We start from the raw sequence: 17,659 nt of genomic DNA, 5'->3' as shown, positions 1-17,659 counted from the left end.
TCGTTCTTGTATTTTATGATCTCAGGATTGGATGGTTGAATGGGATATTGATATCGTCTAGTACATTCTCCGAAGTAAAGATTTAATCATAAGATCTGTAGTCTTGACCTAGCTCCCATGCCCTGCCTTATCCACTGGGTTGGATGCAGACCCCAAAGCTTCTTGACTTGGTAGTGCACTGGCCCAGTTATGCTCGTAGGGAGGTATACTCTCCATAGATAATGATGTCCGTAGGAGCGCGTTGAGGTAGGGATGCGGTAGACTGATTGGTACCTGCACTGTTGTGACCTCGTGGCGTGTGTTCACCAACACTGCGTTCGGACTCTCGTCAACGAACCGCGAGAAATGAGAAAAAAGCATAGCTTAGCAAATCCGTGAACACCCTCATTTATAGGTCACCGCAATCTCAACAACATTAACCCACCGCGTCCTCGACTCAGGCAACTCTGTCTCCGCCGCCGCAGCCCGCTTCCTCTTCTTCGCCGCAGACTTAGAACCAGCCGACTCCTCAGCATCACCACCCTCCTTTTTCTCCTCCCCTTCCTTCTTAACACTCTCCCTCTCCTCAACAACCTTCTTCCTCCCCTCCTCATCCTCAACCACATCATCCACAACAATCACACTCCCTGTCTTTACCCTAGTAACATACTCCCTCTCCCTCTCCCCAAACCACTTCCCAACCCTCATCGCCTTTTCCATCGCTCTCCCAGTAGCCTTAATAAAAACCTCCTCCTGCCCCGCCTCTTTCCGCATCTTCTCATGCCCCTCCGCCATCTGCGCGAGTTTCTGTCTGTCGGTCTTCGTCTTGTTACCCAGGCTCAGGTGCACGGAGGTCATGGCGCGTTTCTCGGCTTGATGGAGCAGCTTTTGGACGCGTTTTACGGCGCTCATGAAGGGCGTGCTGCTGGATATGTAGACGGTTTTGGGGGTGGAGGAGCCGGCGTAGGGGGAGGCGATTGGGGGGTGCGGGATGGGGCGTTTTTGGATGCGGGCGTCTATGGTTTATCAAAATGTTAGCAGACTGATTCAAAATGGAACTGGTATGGGGGTGAGGGACTGACATTTTGGGAGCTTGACCATGTTCTGGTTCTTCTTTTCGAATTGGAGGTCGCGCGTGAGGGGTTGTTTCGCCATGGTGCTCTGATTCTGAGGGCTCAATAGAGCGCTTTATTAGAAGATTATTATGGGTTTATTTTGAATTCAAGTAGCGTAGAATAGAATAGTGTATGGCTTGGTCTGTTATATGTAATACTTGCGCGCCGGCGATGCGATGAAAGATTGCGGGCGGTCGGCAGACCTTCCGTTTTGGTCGTCCCGCATTTTATCTCCGTAATAAGAGCCCTAGTGTCCAGCCCTACTACTGAGTCCATTCAAATACAAAATTCACGTTTATTCTTACTATTCACTATAGAACACGGTATTTTCTGGCTCGTCCGCTGCTTCTCTTGATTTATAAATTTAAGAATTCGCTAGAAGTTTCTCTCTATTGAACATTATAAGTACAGTAATGTATGGAATTTTGGGCTCAGTACCTCGTAATCAAACAGCGAGTCTATGAACCAAAAGTCTCAAAACCCAATTCGGACATTTCTTATCGTTCCCAATCAACCTAATCTGGTCCGTAATCTCCCCCATAAGGCCCTGTAATGTCCTAACGATATACTCCATACTACCAGCCTAATGAAGATGCTTAAGAACACACTGCTTTTGGGGTACATCAAGACCTTTAGCATCCCGTGATTGCTGTAGGAGAGCATGAAGTTGAAAGTCTTTTGGCAGGGAGGTTAGAGCATGAATCAGTGGGAAGGAGAATTTGCCTCCGTCGAGATCTTCACAGAAGCCTTTTTGACCGGTGTACTGTGGGTGCGGAAGTATTGATTAGTATGTGCTTTTTTCACATTACGTGCTCTAGAGATGGGTCTCGTACTGTCTCAGTTAGGCTTTTGTAGTCATCGCGGATTTGGAAGTATTCACCGAGTTTTATCGTAAGGGATTCCAAGGGAATGTTTCTATACGAGGTCAGTTAGTAAGTTATCCGAAATCATTTAACGGGGATTAGTTACAGTACCGGTGGTGCAGAGCTGAGGCTTTTTGTATTATTAGTCGAGCAAGCAGGCGGAGTAAGCCACTGGTCTCTGGAAGCGACGTAGTATCAACTTGGATATGTGTCTTGCAAGAGAAGAAATACGCACTCTGTCGGATAATCTCCATATATTCTTCATGAGAGGGACACTTCCCCTGCTGTGTCCAGTAGAGGTCGAAACTCTGACCAGTGAAGAGATTCTGCATTTTCTCTAGGTAAATCTGCAAGCATTGCTCATCCTCTAACTGCCGTACCTGGTCTACTGCCTGGATCAGAAGGAAATTGGCCGAGTTGATTGTCTGTCCTTGTCCAAGCACCATGTGAGTTGCTGGCTGGCCACGACGGAGAGGTTATGAGTCTTCAATATTATCCAGCCTTTGAGCGGCAAGTTAGTGGTGTAGAAACGTCGACATTGTCACTAGGAAATTCACATTAACGAAGCATTGTGCAGTGTCTATGCAATACCTTTCAACCATTTGGCATGGTGACCTAGAAGCATCAACCAAACATTTACAGCGTCGATGAATGCTTCTCTTACATCTTTGGATGACAAAGAGCTAATGTAATCAGAGGGACCTAGTATATACTATCACATTGCCTATGTCAGCACCGGTTGGCGTCCCAGTGTACCAAGGAGGATCATACCTCTAATCCTAGTGACACTGGCCTCAGCTCGCACCGGTTTTCGTCATTAGATGACGCAGAAGACACCGAGGATCTTGAAGAAGGGGTATTCTCCGCAGACCACATAGATGAATAATCAGACACACTACCCTGGTGTGCCCTATAGGATGCACAGTAAAAGTCGGGCCTTGGGACGGCTCTTCGTCCCTCTTTTGGTGGAATCGAAAGACCCTTAACCGTGCTGTGTAAACTCCTGTCAGCCTCCTCACATAACTCAGGATGATACCGTGGGCATCGCAGACTCCAAGTAACATTTTCTGGGATTTGCTGTCCCTGTGCTTTGAGGTAGGTCTGCAACTTGACGTCGTCCTCTCCTTCCCCTGTGATGAAGTCCCGCACGCTCTGTTGGAAATCCTTCTCGTATTTGTTCGTCACTTGCTGTACTAGCCTTTTGGCTTCCGGCACGCCGACATTGTGCCATTGCATGAAAGGCCATACAGCGTTTGTCATGGTCGTTTTCTCAGCTGGCTAAAATTCCTCCCACCCAACGTCGAAAGAAAAGTAGTCATTTGCCAAGCCCGGGCAGCATAGCAAGGCTTCACAATTGGAGTAACTTTCTCGTCTTCTTCGGGAGTTAGTAGAATGCCTATGCCGAAGCGTATTAACATATCGACAAACCTGGCCCTGTTAGCTATCTATTATCGTGGCAAAAGAGAAAGGGCTACATACGGTGCCCGCGTGTCAACAATCCGATAGTCAACATAGTCCTCCAAGTTCTCAAAAGGTCGAGTTTTATCCTGCTTCGCAGTCGTGGAGATCGAAACGAGAAGCCTAAGGAAATATATATAACCCTCAATTCCAGCATAAATCCAGTATACTTGTTACACCACAGTGAAGTTTTAGAAGTTGTTTATATCGTGCTGGCCCTGAAGAATGTATGAGGCTGTATGGGAATTACTGAAAAAAAGGAAACAGATACTAGATCTCACCGTTAATGCATGAGACTGGGTTTACATGCGGCCAATCACCTGATGCCATATCACAGGCTGTGTTATCAAATCTTACGGGCGAACTGCACAATTAGCTGATGTGTGATCAAAGCAAGGCGCAGCTGGTCAGCCCAGTTGGGGTCTAGGCTTTCTTTTCCTCCATTAATATCTTCTCTTCTGTTTCCCTGTTTTCTTCAAACACCTATCATCTTTATTAATTTGACCTTTGGCATCGAGAACAAGAAATTGAAGTCATGCAGGGTGATACAATGGAGAAACTCTGTGTAGACGACACGGCTGTTTTGGCTACCTTTAGCCAAATGTGTGCTGAGCAAGGCCTTCTACAGCGACCTTCTGGTTTGAAAGACGGGGATGTTAGCGATGGAATCAATGACAAGACAACTCTTCTGTGAGGACCCCTCCTCAGCCCCAGATACAGTGGGGCAAAGCATTGACACTAGCAGGCGATTCCTCCAGGCCCGCAAAATGAACAATGCCGATGCCGTTGAACAATTCCAAAAGGCGACCAAATTTCATGCTGACAAGAAAGCGCTTCCTCTATACGACTTGATCAGTATCGATGAGTATGAAGATACACGGAAGCTGGTCAGTTGCTTAAACTTTGAAAAGGGATAACTGCACCGTTACTTGACTGATAAGCCTAGTGTAGTATCCGCACTGGACAGGCCGTCGCGACAAGCGTGGCTTGCCCATTCTAATGATTGACGCAGCCCACCTGAACCATGCCGCAATGGTTGAATGGCGAAGAACACGCACAATCACCCCATCATCTCCCGATGGGCCTGCACCAAGCGCTGACATGGCGCAACGGGCGTTGGTGTTTCACGATGGCTTGACGCGGTTTGTATTGCCGCTCTGCACGGCGATGACTGACCGGCCGGGCCCTTTGGTGCCTGTTACGAACTCCGTCTATCTTGTCAATGCATCTTGTATTTCTCTGAAGCAGGGTTGGGACTTGAAAGACTTTGCGCAGGATGTCAGCTGGATCTTGGCAACCTGTTATCCAGAAACAATCGATCGCATATTCGTGAGTAAATGACTCCGTACCAGCGAAGCTCAATAGGGCCAACCAGATCAGGTCTGCAACGTCTCCTCATACATCATAACAATATGGGGCGTGCTCAGGAAATTCGTCGACCCGGTGACTGCCGAAAAGATCGTATTTCTGAAGGCCACCGATGTCTCCCCCACGCTGGAAAAGTACATTGACCCCAAGAATATTCCATCCCAGCTCGGTGGCCACTTTACATTCACAAACGGCATGCTCCCCGACCTTGATGCTGGCATTCGCAAGGCCCTACACTGGACGGCAGCGTCAGATGGCAGTGGCACTGTTGGTTTGCCTCCGGGTCCGATCAAATGGGTTACAGATGAGAGAGGTAGACGCGAGGCTGTGGCTACTGGGAGTGTTGATGGGCTGCAAAGGACGGAGAAAGTTGCCGCTCTTGGGTCATGAGTACAGGCTTCAAGATAATGATTCCCCAACAATGTAACGCCTACGTATGCTAAGTCTCGCGTGAGGAGTTGATTTCGCATGGTTGTTATGGTTAGATGGAAAGTACTGAGACGTATGCATATGTTGCTTTCAAATTCAAGTAGCGCACTGCGCATAACTATATGATGAAGTACGATTTATCCCCTGGATATTGGTCAAAGCAATCATATACAAGTCATTTACTACAACTGTTCTAGACTTACTAAGATGCCCTCAAGTCACTGCCACCAGAGTTACATCCGCTCTTTCGAATAGGATTACCATTATCGACTGTCCCTGGGTTCTTGTTTTCTTTTCTTCTATGACTCCCTTTTAATCTTTGGATCTGAGGCAGTAGACTATTTGTGCGCTTCCAATGGTAGCTAACAATCTATGTACGATGCATTAACAGTCCTCGACTACTGGACCTACATAGGGCTTGCCGTTAGAAGTGAAAATAGAGTAGGGACCAATAGGTATGTACTCCGGATAAAGAGGAACTTATCCCAATCCGGAATGTGGGTCCTATACATCTTCAACTGTTTCGACTTCAAGATATTTTCTCTCATGATTGAGTATAAAAAAGCGATATTGACTTGAACAGACTTATATGTACTCTATAGATGCTGATATAAAGACCTAGACCTCTAGATCTATTCTAATACCGCAGGACAAAAACACCATGATCCTCATCCAAACGTCACGCATTACCAAGTTTTTCTTTCCCGTCACGCCAAACTACCGGACATATCCAAAGCACTCAAAGTACCAAATTAAGCCTTGGGAGCCTCAACGGCACCCCGGGCGGCACTCTGGCCTCCAACTTCCCGGGCGGTGATCTGCAGACCCAGGTCGGCGTTGACGTGGACCATGAGCTCGACCTTGCCGTTGGCCTTGACGCCCTTGACGGCAAGCTCAGCAACAGGCTTCTCGGTCTTCCAGATGACCTCGCGGGTCTCCTCCTCCTCTTCGTCGTCGTCCGAGAAGTCGGAGTCGTCATCCTCAGTCTTGGCGGGCTTTTCCTCCTTCGCCTTGGGCTCGGGCTTGGTGACCTTGATCTCGCGGACACCTTCGCAGACGCGAACGAAGACGTCGCCACCCTCCTTGGGGGCGTTGTACTGAGCGACACGGCGGGCGGGAAGGGCGGTCTCGGTGTTCAGGAGAGGGGCGAACTCGAGGTTGTCACCCGAGGAGAACTCAACACCGATGGCGTTGCGGAGGTGAGGGGTGACGGTGACCGCAGGGTGGATGGACTGCTCAATGTCTTCCGTCTCGAACTCGGAGATCAGAGAGGCCTGGATGGCGGCACCTCTGGGGGCCAACTCGGAGGGGTTGATGGCGGTAGGGGTTGTCGCAGGAGCAAGGACACGAGTCTTCTCGGGGAAAGCGTTGCGGATAAACTGGGAGATTTTGGGGGTGTGCGAGGTACCACCGGAGAGGATAACCTCGTCAATGTCCAGAACATCTAGCTCGGCCTTCTTGACAGCCTGCTCAATCAAGGCGGTGAACTGGCCGAACACCTTGCCGGACAGAAGCTCGTAACGCGTCCGGTTAACGGTAGAGCTGAAGTCAATACCCTCCGTCAAGCTCTCAATGCTCAAGGTAGCGTTGGTACCGAGACTGAGAGCACGCTTCGTAGCCTCACCCTCCAGCTTCAACTTGGCCAGACCACGGGCGTCCTCGCGGGGGTCACTCTTGTGCTTCTTAATGAATTCCTTGGCGAAGTGGTCGATGACAATCTTGTCCAGGGTGGAGCCACCCAATTCGTAGTCGTGAGCGGTGGCAAGGGTAGTGTACATGCCTCCACGGCAAGCAAGAACAGAGGCGTCGGACCGGGTACCACCAAAGTCAGCAACGACGACCAGCTTGTCGGTCACAACGGCTTCGGGTCTAGCATCGTAGGCCAGAGCGGCAGCGACGGGCTCGTGGATGAGCTGGAGAACCTCGAGGCCAGCACCCTTGGCGGAAGCGATCAAGGCCTCACGCTGAGCATCTGTGAAGTCGCTAGGGACGGTAATAACGGCAGCGTTGACTTCCTTGCCAAGGTAGTCAGAGGCAGACTTCTTCAGACGAAGGAGGTGACGAGTAGCAATCTCGGAAACGGTGATGGTGTTGGGGGTCTCGCTGGCGGTGTCGCGGACGGTGAAGGCGACAGTCGAGTCACTCTGTTGGGGGTGGGCGGACTGTTGGCAGGGTGTGGGGTCTATCGACTTGAAGTCCTTGCCGAGGTAGTCTCTGAAGTATGCAACGGTGTTCTGCGAGTTGCGGACAAGCTGTGCCTTGGCCTGAGTACCGTGGAATTCCTCTCCATCGACGTACGAGAGAACAGTAGGGATTTGACGGTCTATAACGCTGTGAGTACGGTGCTGTTTCCAGGGTGCTCAATTCGAATGGGGGACAACGAACCTCCCTCTTCGTTGGCAATAACCTCAGCCTTGCCCTCCTGTAATCATAGTCCGTTAGCGACTGTTTCTAATAACCAGCATATAATAACCCAAGTTGTTGCTAATCTGCACATACCGGAGTGAGACGGGCAATCGAGCTGGAGGAGTTGCCAAAGGAGATACCAATGGCGAAACGCTCGGGGGTCTCAGCGCTCATTTTGAAGGTGTGTAGTTTTAAGGAATAAAGGAAAGAGGTATAGGATGGAGGAAGAAAAGCAGGAACCGGACCTTCTTCGACGCCGCGGGGATCAAAAGAAAAAAAGATTTTTTGCTCGGGAGGCGCTGTGGCTAGTGCTTATCGATATGCTGTGGCGGTGCATACACTCTACACTACTTTACTACTACACATGAAGAGTACATCTTCTTGTTATTAGTGCTAAGTATTTACTTGACAAATACAATATAGTCTAGTTCAATTTATTCTCACTCAATTTCATTTTTGACGGAAGCATACTACAACATACGACATACTCACAAAACTAGCGCAGTTCATCACGTGCTGATAACGATAAGTCGAGATTTGCGCAGACCAAAGATCAAGATAATATCGCCATCGTCCACGCATTTCTCTGCCTTTTAGGAGCTCTCGAGAGAGAGATCAATTGCAATAATGGCAACCCCTTTAATCCTCCTTCCGGGCGACGACGTCCCATCCGATTACCTCCCCTCCAACTCCTCCGCTCCTCTGCGACTTGGTTCCGGATTGCGTCTCCTCTCTGAACAAGTACCTACCTCATCCTCTGGATCGTCAGGAAGCCATGTCATTACAGCGACTCAAGCCGGCCTTGTCTCGACAGATGTCAAGAAGAGCGGCGTATCAATCGCCTCGTTCCCCAACCGCCGCTACATCCCCACTACAAACGACCTGGTAATTGCCCAAGTGCACCACTCCAGCGCCGATTTTTTCCACTGCATGATCACGCCTCAAGCGCCCCAAGTTCTCCTACCACAGCTTGCCTTTGAAGGCGCGACGAAGAAGACCCGGCCGATGCTCAAGGGTGGGGATCTGGTCTATGCCCGCGTGTTGTCAGTTGGTGTTGGTGCCGGTGCAGAAGTCGAGTTAACGTGTGTGAACCCTGCGACTGGGAAAGCTGAACCTGGGGGGCTGGGTCCGTTGACGGGTGGAATGGTGTTTGATATCTCTACGGGCATGGCTGCGAGGTTGATCCGGGCGAGTTCGTCCAAGGGAGACGATGAGGACGGTGTTGAGGGATTGGTAGTGTTGGACGAATTAGGGAAGAAGCTGGAGAGTGTTGGGGGGTTTGAGATTGCTGTTGGAAGGAATGGAAAGGTCTGGGTGGACTCTTCGAACGGAGGGGATTCTGCTGTCAAAGCGACGGTGGCTATTGGACGATGCTTGACTACGATTGATGAGCATGAGCTTAACACGACAGATCAGAGGAAGCTGGTTACGAGGATATTACGAGAAATGCGTGTTGAGTGATGGCGTTAAAAATCACAGGGAATACCTTTTTTTTTTTTTTTCTTTTCGCGCTTTACCTCCTTTTCTATGAGAATACCTACACTACATAATCATTTTCTGTACAATTGAAGGCATAGAATGCAACACGAATGGACCAATCTTAATAGATCTAACTCCTGTCATATATACTGACATCTCGGCCATCGGCGCAACATCTGAGATGCGTTTCCCAAAGCGGTAAGGCCTGCAAAATGACGCGCCGCTCCGCAAGCAACTTTTTGCTTTCTCCCCGACAGCCCCATTACTCTTCCCAGCTGGTCTCGCGCAGTTGCGCACTTCCTCTAAATCGTCTCAATGGGCCAAGGACAGTCTCAAGAGGTTCCTGACGGGGCCATCAAGCTCCCAAAAGGCAATGGTGAGTAGATTGTGGATCTTGCACCACCGCAAGCCGCAATATTCTTTTCTGATTTGAGTACGATGCTTACATTTCCCGTCGTGGATATAGACCACGCCCATAATGTGAGCCCAGAAGCCGACCGGTCCCCAAAAGATAAAACAAAATCGAAGCGGAAGAGAGAGGTTTCTCCAAATGGCACCAAGCGGGGCCCAGTTCCACCACCTCAGCCGCAGCACGAACATAGCTCTCGTCCATCGAAACGAAAGCGCATACCTGATCCAGCGAAAAAGGAGAATAGCGCTCGCAGGGCAGATGGGGAACTTCCAGTCAAGGAGAATGGCGCAGCTGAAACCCGGGTTCCTGAACAGCCCGCGAAGTCGAAATCGCACTCTTCTCAAAAGCGCGAGGCAAAGCAAAGCTCTGAGTCGCGGCACAAGTCGAAAGAGCCGGCTAAAGCAACTACGTCGTTACCAGAACGTCCTTCAACACCAAAGCTGCCGCCACCATCGAGCTCGAGAGAACTGGCAAAATCAACCACAACAGCATTGCCAGAAAGAAATCTCACAAACCAATCCATAAAGCCCAATCGTACCGAAAGTGCTGCGAAAAATGAAAAGCTGACGGGCTTCTTCACCTCTGAGGAAGTGCAAAAACTGGAGAACTTTAAGCTCAACTTCTGCAACACCCATGGACTCTCAGCAGACAATTTTGACCGGATGGTCCAGCACTCCGATCGCGACAAGGGCGTGGAATTTCCTTGTGACTCGGATATCGTCACTAAGCCGGAATTTTGGAAGACCATCTACGAGATAATCCCCATGCGAGACCAGAGATCAGTCTACCGTTTCATGAGACGACACTTCCAAGCTTCCACTCAAAAACCGCACCAATGGTCCCACGAACAAGACGACGAACTTGTCTCAATGCACACACGCTACGGTCCTAAATGGGCCTACATCGCCAAGCTCCTCGGCCGCAGCGACGACGATGTCGTGCAGAGATGGAAGAACCGCCTTGAACACCGAGCTACCATGCTGCGCGGCTCGTGGTCTGCAGACGAGATCCGTTGTCTTCAAGGTGCGCTTCGGGATACATGGAAGGCGAATAAGAAAGCCGGCTATGACACAGGCAAGGATATCTACGAGATGGAAGAGATGCTCATCGGATGGGGACAAATCAGCACTCGTATGGAGCATGTCCGCTCGAGACAGCAGTGCGCGGATAAATGGCGCAGAATCCGGCGCAAGGTTCTCGAACAGCGGAACAGAGGCAATCCTGATGCTACATATGAGCCTACGGCGGAGCTGCGTTCTCCTAAGAAGCAGAAAAACCCCAAGCCGTCGCCTGCCACTGACACGCCTAAGGAGGATCCCAAGTATAAGAGTGCTGAATATGTGGACTCTGATGAAGAGGATGAGGAGGGCGAGCGGGATGCAAGCACTGCTGCGCCTTCGCCTTCAAGAGGGACGCCATCCAAGAAACCCTCTGTCATCAACATGTTTGTGAAAAAGCAGGCGAATGGTTCTCTAGAGAAGTCCAAGGCTACGCCAGAATCGGCGCCCGAATCTGAATCTGAGACCGGCTCTGAAACAGATACAAGCTCCGAGTCGGAGTCGGACGACAACGACAACGACGCAGACCAACCCGCTACAGACAAGAACAGCAAGTCTACAAAGGCACCCGAACCGAAACCTGCATCCAAGAACCAAACATCTCCTTCTAAAGACCAAAAATCAACCCCTCAAAAACGCACACGACTTCCTACACCATCTGACTCTTCCGACTCCGAATCAGAGGGATCGGATCGCAAGCGGCAGTCAACTGGTCCAAGAGAAGAAGACAAGAGCAAGAACAAAGCTTCTTCAAAGAAGGACACGTCTGCCAGTGGAAGCTCATCTGAATCTGATGCTGAATCTGAATCCGGATCCGGATCCGAGTCCGGCTCTGAATCAGACTCGAGCAGCGAGCCTGAAGCTGAAGATAAGAAGACAACGCAGAGCATCAAACAACAAGCAGCTAAACCTAAACCCTCATCGTCTACCAATGCTGCAGCCAAGAATGCTCAACAGTCAACTGTGACGAAGAAGACCTCCACAGATGATGATGACTCTGATACCTCCGATAGTGAAGACGACAGCGATGCCTCCACATCCGAAAGTGAGGACGGCGAAGACGAAAGTCAAACCGATAAAAACATCAAAGCAAACCCCAAACCAGAAGACAAGAACCGTGAAAAGCCAGCAAACAAGAAAGCAGAATTTTCATCCGACTCTGAATCTGACTCGGGCTCCGGTTCTTCAGATGCAGAGTCTGAATCGGGTTCTGAATCCGCGACAGACTCTACGGAAAAGGATCTACAGAGACGACGACAGCAGAAGAATACTCCCACTGGTGATAATACCAGCGCTTCGACCTCTGAGGACTCGAACTCTAAATCTGAATCCGAGTCGGGACCGGAGTCAGGGTCGGGGTCAGGATCAGGTTCAGAGTCGGGCTCCGAGTCTGAATCTGAATCCGACTCGGATACCAAGAAGAAGGATAACAAGACCAACTCCAAACCGAGTTCCGGGGTTAACGCCAAGGCCAACTCCACCAAACCTCAAACTCAACCGCAACCGAAACCGCGGACATCACCGTCATCATCCAAACCCATGCTCAACTCCAACCCCGAGAAAACGGTACCCGTCAAAAATAAGCAAGAGTCAAAGCCGGAGTCCAGGTCTGAGTCCGGGTCCGAGTCTGAATCAAGATCTGAGACTGACTCTGGCTCGGAAGAGTCAGAGTCAGAGGAAGAGCCGCATCAGAAACCGCGTGCCAATCCCAACACCAAGGCGAACACGAGTCAACCAAGCGGCAAAAAGGACACAACTGAAGTGAAGAAGAACCAAGACCAGGGTAGTAACTCCGATGAAACTGACTCTGGTTCAGATGACTCTAGTGAGAACGAGGATGGCAAGTAACCATGACTGTCCGTTGATATGTTGACATCTTTTGACATTTCTCCCCGCTCTGTTTTCTTCTTTTTTTGTGTTGTTATCTATTTTATTCGATCGATGCCTCTACTATCTAGGACTGATATAGAGCTGTTTTGGAAGGAAGGGTGAAAATGCATGTACATAATCTAGAGTAAATAATGAGTCTCATGCTTTATGAAACAAAGGACTGCGTGATCATAACCATAGCCGTAGCTTACAACTCATCCTTATCCCACTCGGCCCCTTCTCTGCCCTCTGCATCCACCTGCTCTACCTGCTCTTCCACTTGCTGCTGCTTGACCCTCTCCCCCAAAGCCGCAATCTCCCCATCATAAACCCCCCACTCAGGAACCTGCCTCCTCGCCCTCTCCAACTTCGGCTCCTTGGTCTGCGGATTATTACACAAATCAATCGTCCTCGCCAACCCCAACGCCTCATCCGAGCACCACGTCTCACACCACAACCACTCCTGCGGCAGACTCTTAATCGGCAGATTATGCTGCATATGATTCGGCAGATCCTGGTCCAGGTTACTCAGACTGTTCGGGTCCGCAGAGAGCATCTGGTACTGGCCCCGCAGACGGTCTCCTGCAGCGAGGGCCCGGAAACGGTTTAGGTCGACGACGTAGAGAGCCGAGATGTGGTATGGTTTTCCGCGAAGGAAAGTCTTCCAGTAGCCCTGGTTCCAGAAGCGGAAGCCTTCCATTTCCGTGCGTGAATCGCACATCGGGGTAAAAGCGTAAGGTGCGTTGTCGAGGTCCAGGGCGACGAGATCGTGCATGTCTGTGCGGACGATCTGGTCTGCGTCGACGAAGATGACTTTGTCAAGGGAGAGGGGGAAGAGGACGTCCAGGAAGAGGATTTTGTAGCCCCAGATTTCGCGCTGTTTTTCGCGCTGGGCGCGCAGCCAGTGCGGCCATTTGAAGGTTACCATTTCGTAGGTAAAGTTGTATTCGGCAGCGAGGTGCGGGAGGAAGGATTTGAAGGAGGGAGAGAGGAACTGTTCGATGAACCAGAATTTGACGCTGTGGTTGGTGTTCCTCATCACGGAGACCATCATTATGTTTAGCATTCGTTCGTAGAGGTGGCCGCTGGCGACGGAGAAGATGTTGATGTCGGCGTGCTCGTTGGCACGGGCTCCGGTGCTAACACCAACGTTTGACAGGAAACCAGAGGCGAAGTTCAGTCCCTTGGATACGTAGTCCATCGCAGAGCCGGGCTTAGGGCCCGTCTCCAGGACATCCTCCATCTCCTGGCCCTTCTTGCGCGAGAGACGCGGGAAGAGCGTCTTGCCCTGGAAAGAAAGCAGTGCCACCTCGGTATTATCATCGCCAGGCTGAGGGCTATAACCAAGACTCCCAACGCTGTCGAGGTTGAAGATTTGCTGACTGCGTCCATGCTTCAAGCTGATCTTCCACAATCCTGGCTGCGTCTTGAACTGGAAGTAGCCCAGGTTAGCCATGATAACGGTGTCCGCATACTCCAGGTTCTCCTCTGTGCCAAGGTTCAGCTGGACACCTCTTGGGGGAGAGCGGTCTGTAAGGTCTCGCGAATGTCCCTCGATCAGGATGTGTTCCAGTGCATATATAGCATCGACGTTACCGCTCTTGACTGCGCTCAACTTGATGTTGTCCAGATCGTAGACGGAGTCCTTAGGAGCCACAAGCCATGATGACGGGACATCCATACCCAGTGTGAGCAGCGCCTCCAAAGGAACACCAGAGAATGACGCCGTCGGTCTTGCCAAAGATCCATCAGCAGCAAACGAAGGCTTCGAGTCCAGCACGTAGCGGTAAAAACGCTTGATAGGAAGTTCGTTGATCTTGTCCTGGGGATTCAGGAAGATCTTGAGCTGTACTCCAGCCAGTTCGGAAACAACCTGCAGGATAGGGAGCCATTTCTGGGCCAACTCCGATGTTGGGTCAATGGACACGACAATGTTGATTGTGGGGTCCTCCGAGTTGGATACTGTAAGTACCGAAGATGACGCGGTCCACTCGCCAAATAGATTCAACCGAATATCAGAAGAAGATTCGAACATGCCCTCAGGCACATCCGATATAGTCGACAAAGCGGCTAGAGAGGTGAGCTTCGCGAATTCCAAAGGATCAGTAAATTTTGTGCCGAATCCAAGGTCGTCAACAGCCTTGGCAACTGGCGTGATTCGTCTCGTCCGCTCGTAGGCCAAAAGTAGACCAAAGTCCCCTGAATCCAGGGCAGAGCCGGCTGGAATATCAACTACACGTCCATTAACAACAACGCCAGTTGTCCCAGGAGCGAACCCAAGCTCGCCAGCAAGAGGCTGCAACGCTGCCCAGGTCTGAGATATCTTTTCAGCCTCCGCATCTGATACCGTTGATCCCTGTACATCAACAAGAACCTGCAAGGCATCGGTTTTCTTGCCTTCTTTGAGCGACTTGTAGAGCCTTGCAGATGCCTTTACGGCCTTCTGGTCATCAGGGTTGTGCAAGAAAAGAACCTCTTCTTGACCATGGTCTTTTCGGGAGTTCAAAGCCGCAACAAGCAACTGAGCACCGCGATCAGAGTCAAAGTCGCCGACAACAATAACATGAGCACTATCCAGCACATGCTCTGCGTCCGACGCTAGACGGGGAAGTTCGTTCAAAGCATCTTTATGCGAATCCGCAATTTTCCTAACGTCCAGAATACGGACGTCTTTGGGATCCTGGGGGATAATCAACGGGTTACGTCGGTCCACGGCGTCAGACAGCAAGAACTTTGCAAACGATGCATCATCGTCAATGGTGCCCTCAAAAATGTTCTGCTGAACCATCTGCAAATCCCGGTTGACCTGCATGCTCAACTCTTGTGTCCACGATTCTTCGCGGGTTAACGGAATACCATTAACGAAGAAGTCGCGTTTCCCGGGGTTGATTCCAAGTCGAGATTGGTAGTTGGTTGTTTGGGAAACGATGGCCTCATACTCTTCGCTTGCGAGGATCTCTTCCAATGAGAGAGGTTGTCTTCCCGGACGAATGTTCCGGCCCTTCGTTGCAGACTCAAAGCAGGAAGCATCGGGAGACGCTGTCTTTTTCTTTTTGAGAGACTAGTCGACTCAGTAACTGACCAAATCCTTACTATTATCAGAACATACCTCTTCCAAATACTGTAGCAAGCTCGATAGGCCAAATTTGTCTTGAAGATAATGAGCAACCTTGGCCTGCGCAATAGCACCCGGCGAGAAAGCAGTAGGAACCAAGCCAAATCTCACAGGGATCTTCCGCTTCACAAACATCTGCATGGGTTCAATGACTAGCTGGATGTCTTGCGCATCAGTCAGGTCAACCGAAAAGACGGCGTGGTGCAGGTTGCGGCGCACGGCTGGCAATTGACCAGGGTACGAGCGTTGTAGGTACTATAAACAACCTGTTAGCATTAACCATATGATATCGACGGCAGAGCACCTACCGCGTGGATCTCATCCGGCCACTGCTCGTATCTGGCGTCTTTCTCAATGTCATTCATCCAGATAATAACGTTGCCGTCTTCAATCTCATCCTTGTAATTGAAACGCTGCGCTGTATCCTGAACCAGCGCCTCACCCAGCAATGGATGAGAGAGCAGGTCCACGGCTTCCTGAGCGGGTATTCCAAGGTCCCGGAACTTGTCAATCAGTCTTCTCTCCCGACGCAGGTGGTCCAAGAGGGTGAATGCATCAATCTTGCTCGGGTGCATCTGGACGCCGTTGATCCACATAAGGTTGGCTCCCGGCGGAAGCATGCGACCACGCTTCTCGCGGATGTCTTCCAAAAGCTCGCCGGTCGCATTGTGAGATGCCACATGGGCGGAGTACTTGGGGAAGTCCTGGGAGAGCTTCACCAGGGTGTCCAGGGGAGCATCACTGTCCATCACGTAACTGACAGTGTTCTTACCCAGACGGTCCACTTCGGAAGAGGACAACGGCTTGAGGTCATCTGGAGAGTCCTCCTTGCCCTCTGTGCCTGGAGAGGTGGCATCCTGTTTACCTCTCTGCTCAGCATCACGATCGTCGACAACGATATAGTCCGTCCGTTTCAACGCAAGCTCCATTCCGTATCCAGACACATACAGAGGACGCGAAGCCCAATACTGCGGAGGCCGATAGCGCACACGATACGACAACTGCCCCTCCTTCGCAAGAGCAGTCATCGACTGATGGAACTCCTTAAACATAGGCGAAGCAATATCCGCATACAATACAGCAGGCGGCAACGACTCATCACCAAAGATGCGATCAAACGGAAGCACTCGCAGGTTCGACTCCCCCTCAACATCCTGCTGCGCCCTCTCCATAGCAGACGAGCAATACTGGTTCCCATCATAATGCACCCACATCGGACACGCCGCATCCTGCGCCGCCATCAACGAATGCTGGACGGACGTATTGTAGAATTGATAATGGGCCGAGATCCGTGGAGCCGCCGACCGAACTGCCAGCGACAATTTGAATGAGGAGAGGCTTTCGGGGGTTCGGAGGTGTCCGTCATCGTGGACGATTTTCAAGAATCGCTCGTAGAGGTCTTGGTCTGTTGATAGGTCGTCGAAGGTACCGTCGGCGATGCGGTCGAGGAGGGGGAAGTAAGCGGTTGTGTTTTCTTCTGCGGCTGTTTCTCTGAGCAACAATTAGCCTTCGATCATACACATGAGAAAGCAGATAGCTTACAAAAGCTCCAGAAGATACGGCGCCGAATCAAACGACGCCTGCAAAGCGACATTGACCGAGGGACTTGCGCGTACCAGGCCCGTCAGCCCAGTCGCGACAATAGCATACAGTCGCCATGAGGCGACCAGCGATTTAGTCGACACCATTTCCCATGCAGAGAATGTGTCTTGTATGAATCAACGAGTAAATTGTCCCACACAAAGGACGGACGATCTTATCTGCTAGCTACGCTTTGATAGAGGGTAGCTAGCATACTCCGTGGTTGACGGCGAGTGGGCCGAACTTGGTATGGATCGTGAGGAACGACCGGATAACGACACAATCGATGTAGAATGCGGACAGGCAGGTAGAGGAATTTCCCGAAAATTGAGGTTAATATCAGAGTAATATCGAAGGTGATGTCTGGATTGAGATAAATGATGCCTCATTTGGACACCTATGAGGCTACGGTAGATAGCGCTCCGGCGGGCGCAGCGGCCACTTGCGCAGCACTTCCGAGAGTCAACAAGTCAGATAGATTACCTACACCATGCTAAGCATACGTATTTACGAGAAAATCATAATTG

At 50.7% G+C, this 17,659-nt stretch overlaps 9 protein-coding genes across 9 annotated transcripts; 3 read left to right on the top strand and 6 right to left on the bottom strand.

The window, feature by feature from the left end:
• Nucleotide 1: 1 nt before the first annotated feature.
• Nucleotides 2-1,223, bottom strand: ASPGLDRAFT_61806 (ribonuclease P subunit p20 family protein). The gene is made up of 2 exons (XM_022548486.1): nucleotides 1,062-1,223; nucleotides 2-995 (listed from the first exon to the last, which is right to left on the bottom strand). Exons 1-2 carry the CDS (start codon nucleotides 1,132-1,134, stop codon nucleotides 385-387), a joined length of 684 nt encoding a protein of 227 aa, XP_022396076.1. The 5' UTR covers nucleotides 1,135-1,223; the 3' UTR covers nucleotides 2-384.
• Nucleotides 1,224-1,539: 316 nt separating this feature from the next.
• On the bottom strand, nucleotides 1,540-2,403 carry ASPGLDRAFT_70108 (uncharacterized protein; the record flags this gene model as incomplete). Its single annotated transcript, XM_022549442.1, has 5 exons — nucleotides 1,540-1,669; nucleotides 1,703-1,857; nucleotides 1,928-2,009; nucleotides 2,069-2,135; nucleotides 2,193-2,403. 5 exons carry the CDS (start codon nucleotides 2,401-2,403, stop codon nucleotides 1,540-1,542), a joined length of 645 nt encoding a protein of 214 aa, XP_022396075.1.
• A 148-nt stretch (nucleotides 2,404-2,551) lies between these two features.
• On the bottom strand, nucleotides 2,552-3,217 carry ASPGLDRAFT_39891 (uncharacterized protein; the record flags this gene model as incomplete). The annotated part of the gene is made up of 3 exons (XM_022545140.1): nucleotides 2,552-2,572; nucleotides 2,622-2,669; nucleotides 2,729-3,217. The coding sequence occupies 3 exons, from the start codon at nucleotides 3,215-3,217 to the stop codon at nucleotides 2,552-2,554; spliced, it is 558 nt and encodes a 185-aa protein (XP_022396074.1).
• ASPGLDRAFT_1046278 (uncharacterized protein) lies at nucleotides 3,129-3,659 on the bottom strand. The gene is made up of 3 exons (XM_022539474.1): nucleotides 3,437-3,659; nucleotides 3,382-3,385; nucleotides 3,129-3,329 (listed from the first exon to the last, which is right to left on the bottom strand). Exons 1-3 carry the CDS (start codon nucleotides 3,570-3,572, stop codon nucleotides 3,236-3,238), a joined length of 234 nt encoding a protein of 77 aa, XP_022396073.1. The 5' UTR covers nucleotides 3,573-3,659; the 3' UTR covers nucleotides 3,129-3,235.
• A 296-nt stretch (nucleotides 3,660-3,955) lies between these two features.
• On the top strand, nucleotides 3,956-5,385 carry ASPGLDRAFT_52638 (SEC14 family lipid-binding protein). Its single transcript, XM_022547804.1, has 4 exons — nucleotides 3,956-4,105; nucleotides 4,161-4,302; nucleotides 4,367-4,744; nucleotides 4,796-5,385. Exons 1-4 carry the CDS (start codon nucleotides 3,966-3,968, stop codon nucleotides 5,171-5,173), a joined length of 1,038 nt encoding a protein of 345 aa, XP_022396072.1. The 5' UTR covers nucleotides 3,956-3,965; the 3' UTR covers nucleotides 5,174-5,385.
• A 499-nt stretch (nucleotides 5,386-5,884) lies between these two features.
• Nucleotides 5,885-7,838, bottom strand: ASPGLDRAFT_52636 (ribosome-associated complex protein SSZ1). Its single transcript, XM_022547803.1, has 3 exons — nucleotides 7,712-7,838; nucleotides 7,598-7,634; nucleotides 5,885-7,535 (listed from the first exon to the last, which is right to left on the bottom strand). Exons 1-3 carry the CDS (start codon nucleotides 7,790-7,792, stop codon nucleotides 5,965-5,967), a joined length of 1,689 nt encoding a protein of 562 aa, XP_022396071.1. The 5' UTR covers nucleotides 7,793-7,838; the 3' UTR covers nucleotides 5,885-5,964.
• Nucleotides 7,839-8,245: 407 nt separating this feature from the next.
• On the top strand, nucleotides 8,246-9,079 carry ASPGLDRAFT_29830 (exosome non-catalytic core subunit RRP40; the record flags this gene model as incomplete). The annotated part of the gene is made up of 1 exon (XM_022543889.1): nucleotides 8,246-9,079. The coding sequence occupies one exon, from the start codon at nucleotides 8,246-8,248 to the stop codon at nucleotides 9,077-9,079; it is 834 nt and encodes a 277-aa protein (XP_022396070.1).
• A 167-nt stretch (nucleotides 9,080-9,246) lies between these two features.
• Nucleotides 9,247-11,454, top strand: ASPGLDRAFT_1045892 (MYB DNA-binding domain protein). The gene is made up of 3 exons (XM_022539473.1): nucleotides 9,247-9,473; nucleotides 9,564-11,204; nucleotides 11,267-11,454. The coding sequence occupies exons 1-3, from the start codon at nucleotides 9,413-9,415 to the stop codon at nucleotides 11,353-11,355; spliced, it is 1,791 nt and encodes a 596-aa protein (XP_022396069.1). The 5' UTR covers nucleotides 9,247-9,412; the 3' UTR covers nucleotides 11,356-11,454.
• A 1,190-nt stretch (nucleotides 11,455-12,644) lies between these two features.
• ASPGLDRAFT_136989 (putative UDP-glucose:glycoprotein glucosyltransferase) lies at nucleotides 12,645-17,239 on the bottom strand (the record flags this gene model as incomplete). The annotated part of the gene is made up of 4 exons (XM_022541490.1): nucleotides 12,645-15,497; nucleotides 15,546-15,806; nucleotides 15,860-17,042; nucleotides 17,094-17,239. 4 exons carry the CDS (start codon nucleotides 17,237-17,239, stop codon nucleotides 12,645-12,647), a joined length of 4,443 nt encoding a protein of 1,480 aa, XP_022396068.1.
• Between the last annotated feature and the right edge of the window lie 420 nt (nucleotides 17,240-17,659).

Source organism: Aspergillus glaucus, assembly GCF_001890805.1.
Source record: "Aspergillus glaucus CBS 516.65 unplaced genomic scaffold ASPGLscaffold_31, whole genome shotgun sequence".
Classification (NCBI taxonomy): Eukaryota; Fungi; Ascomycota; class Eurotiomycetes; order Eurotiales; family Aspergillaceae; genus Aspergillus; species Aspergillus glaucus.
The sequence above is the reverse complement of the archived record's forward strand: the minus strand, read 5'-3'. Positions and strand labels throughout refer to the sequence as shown.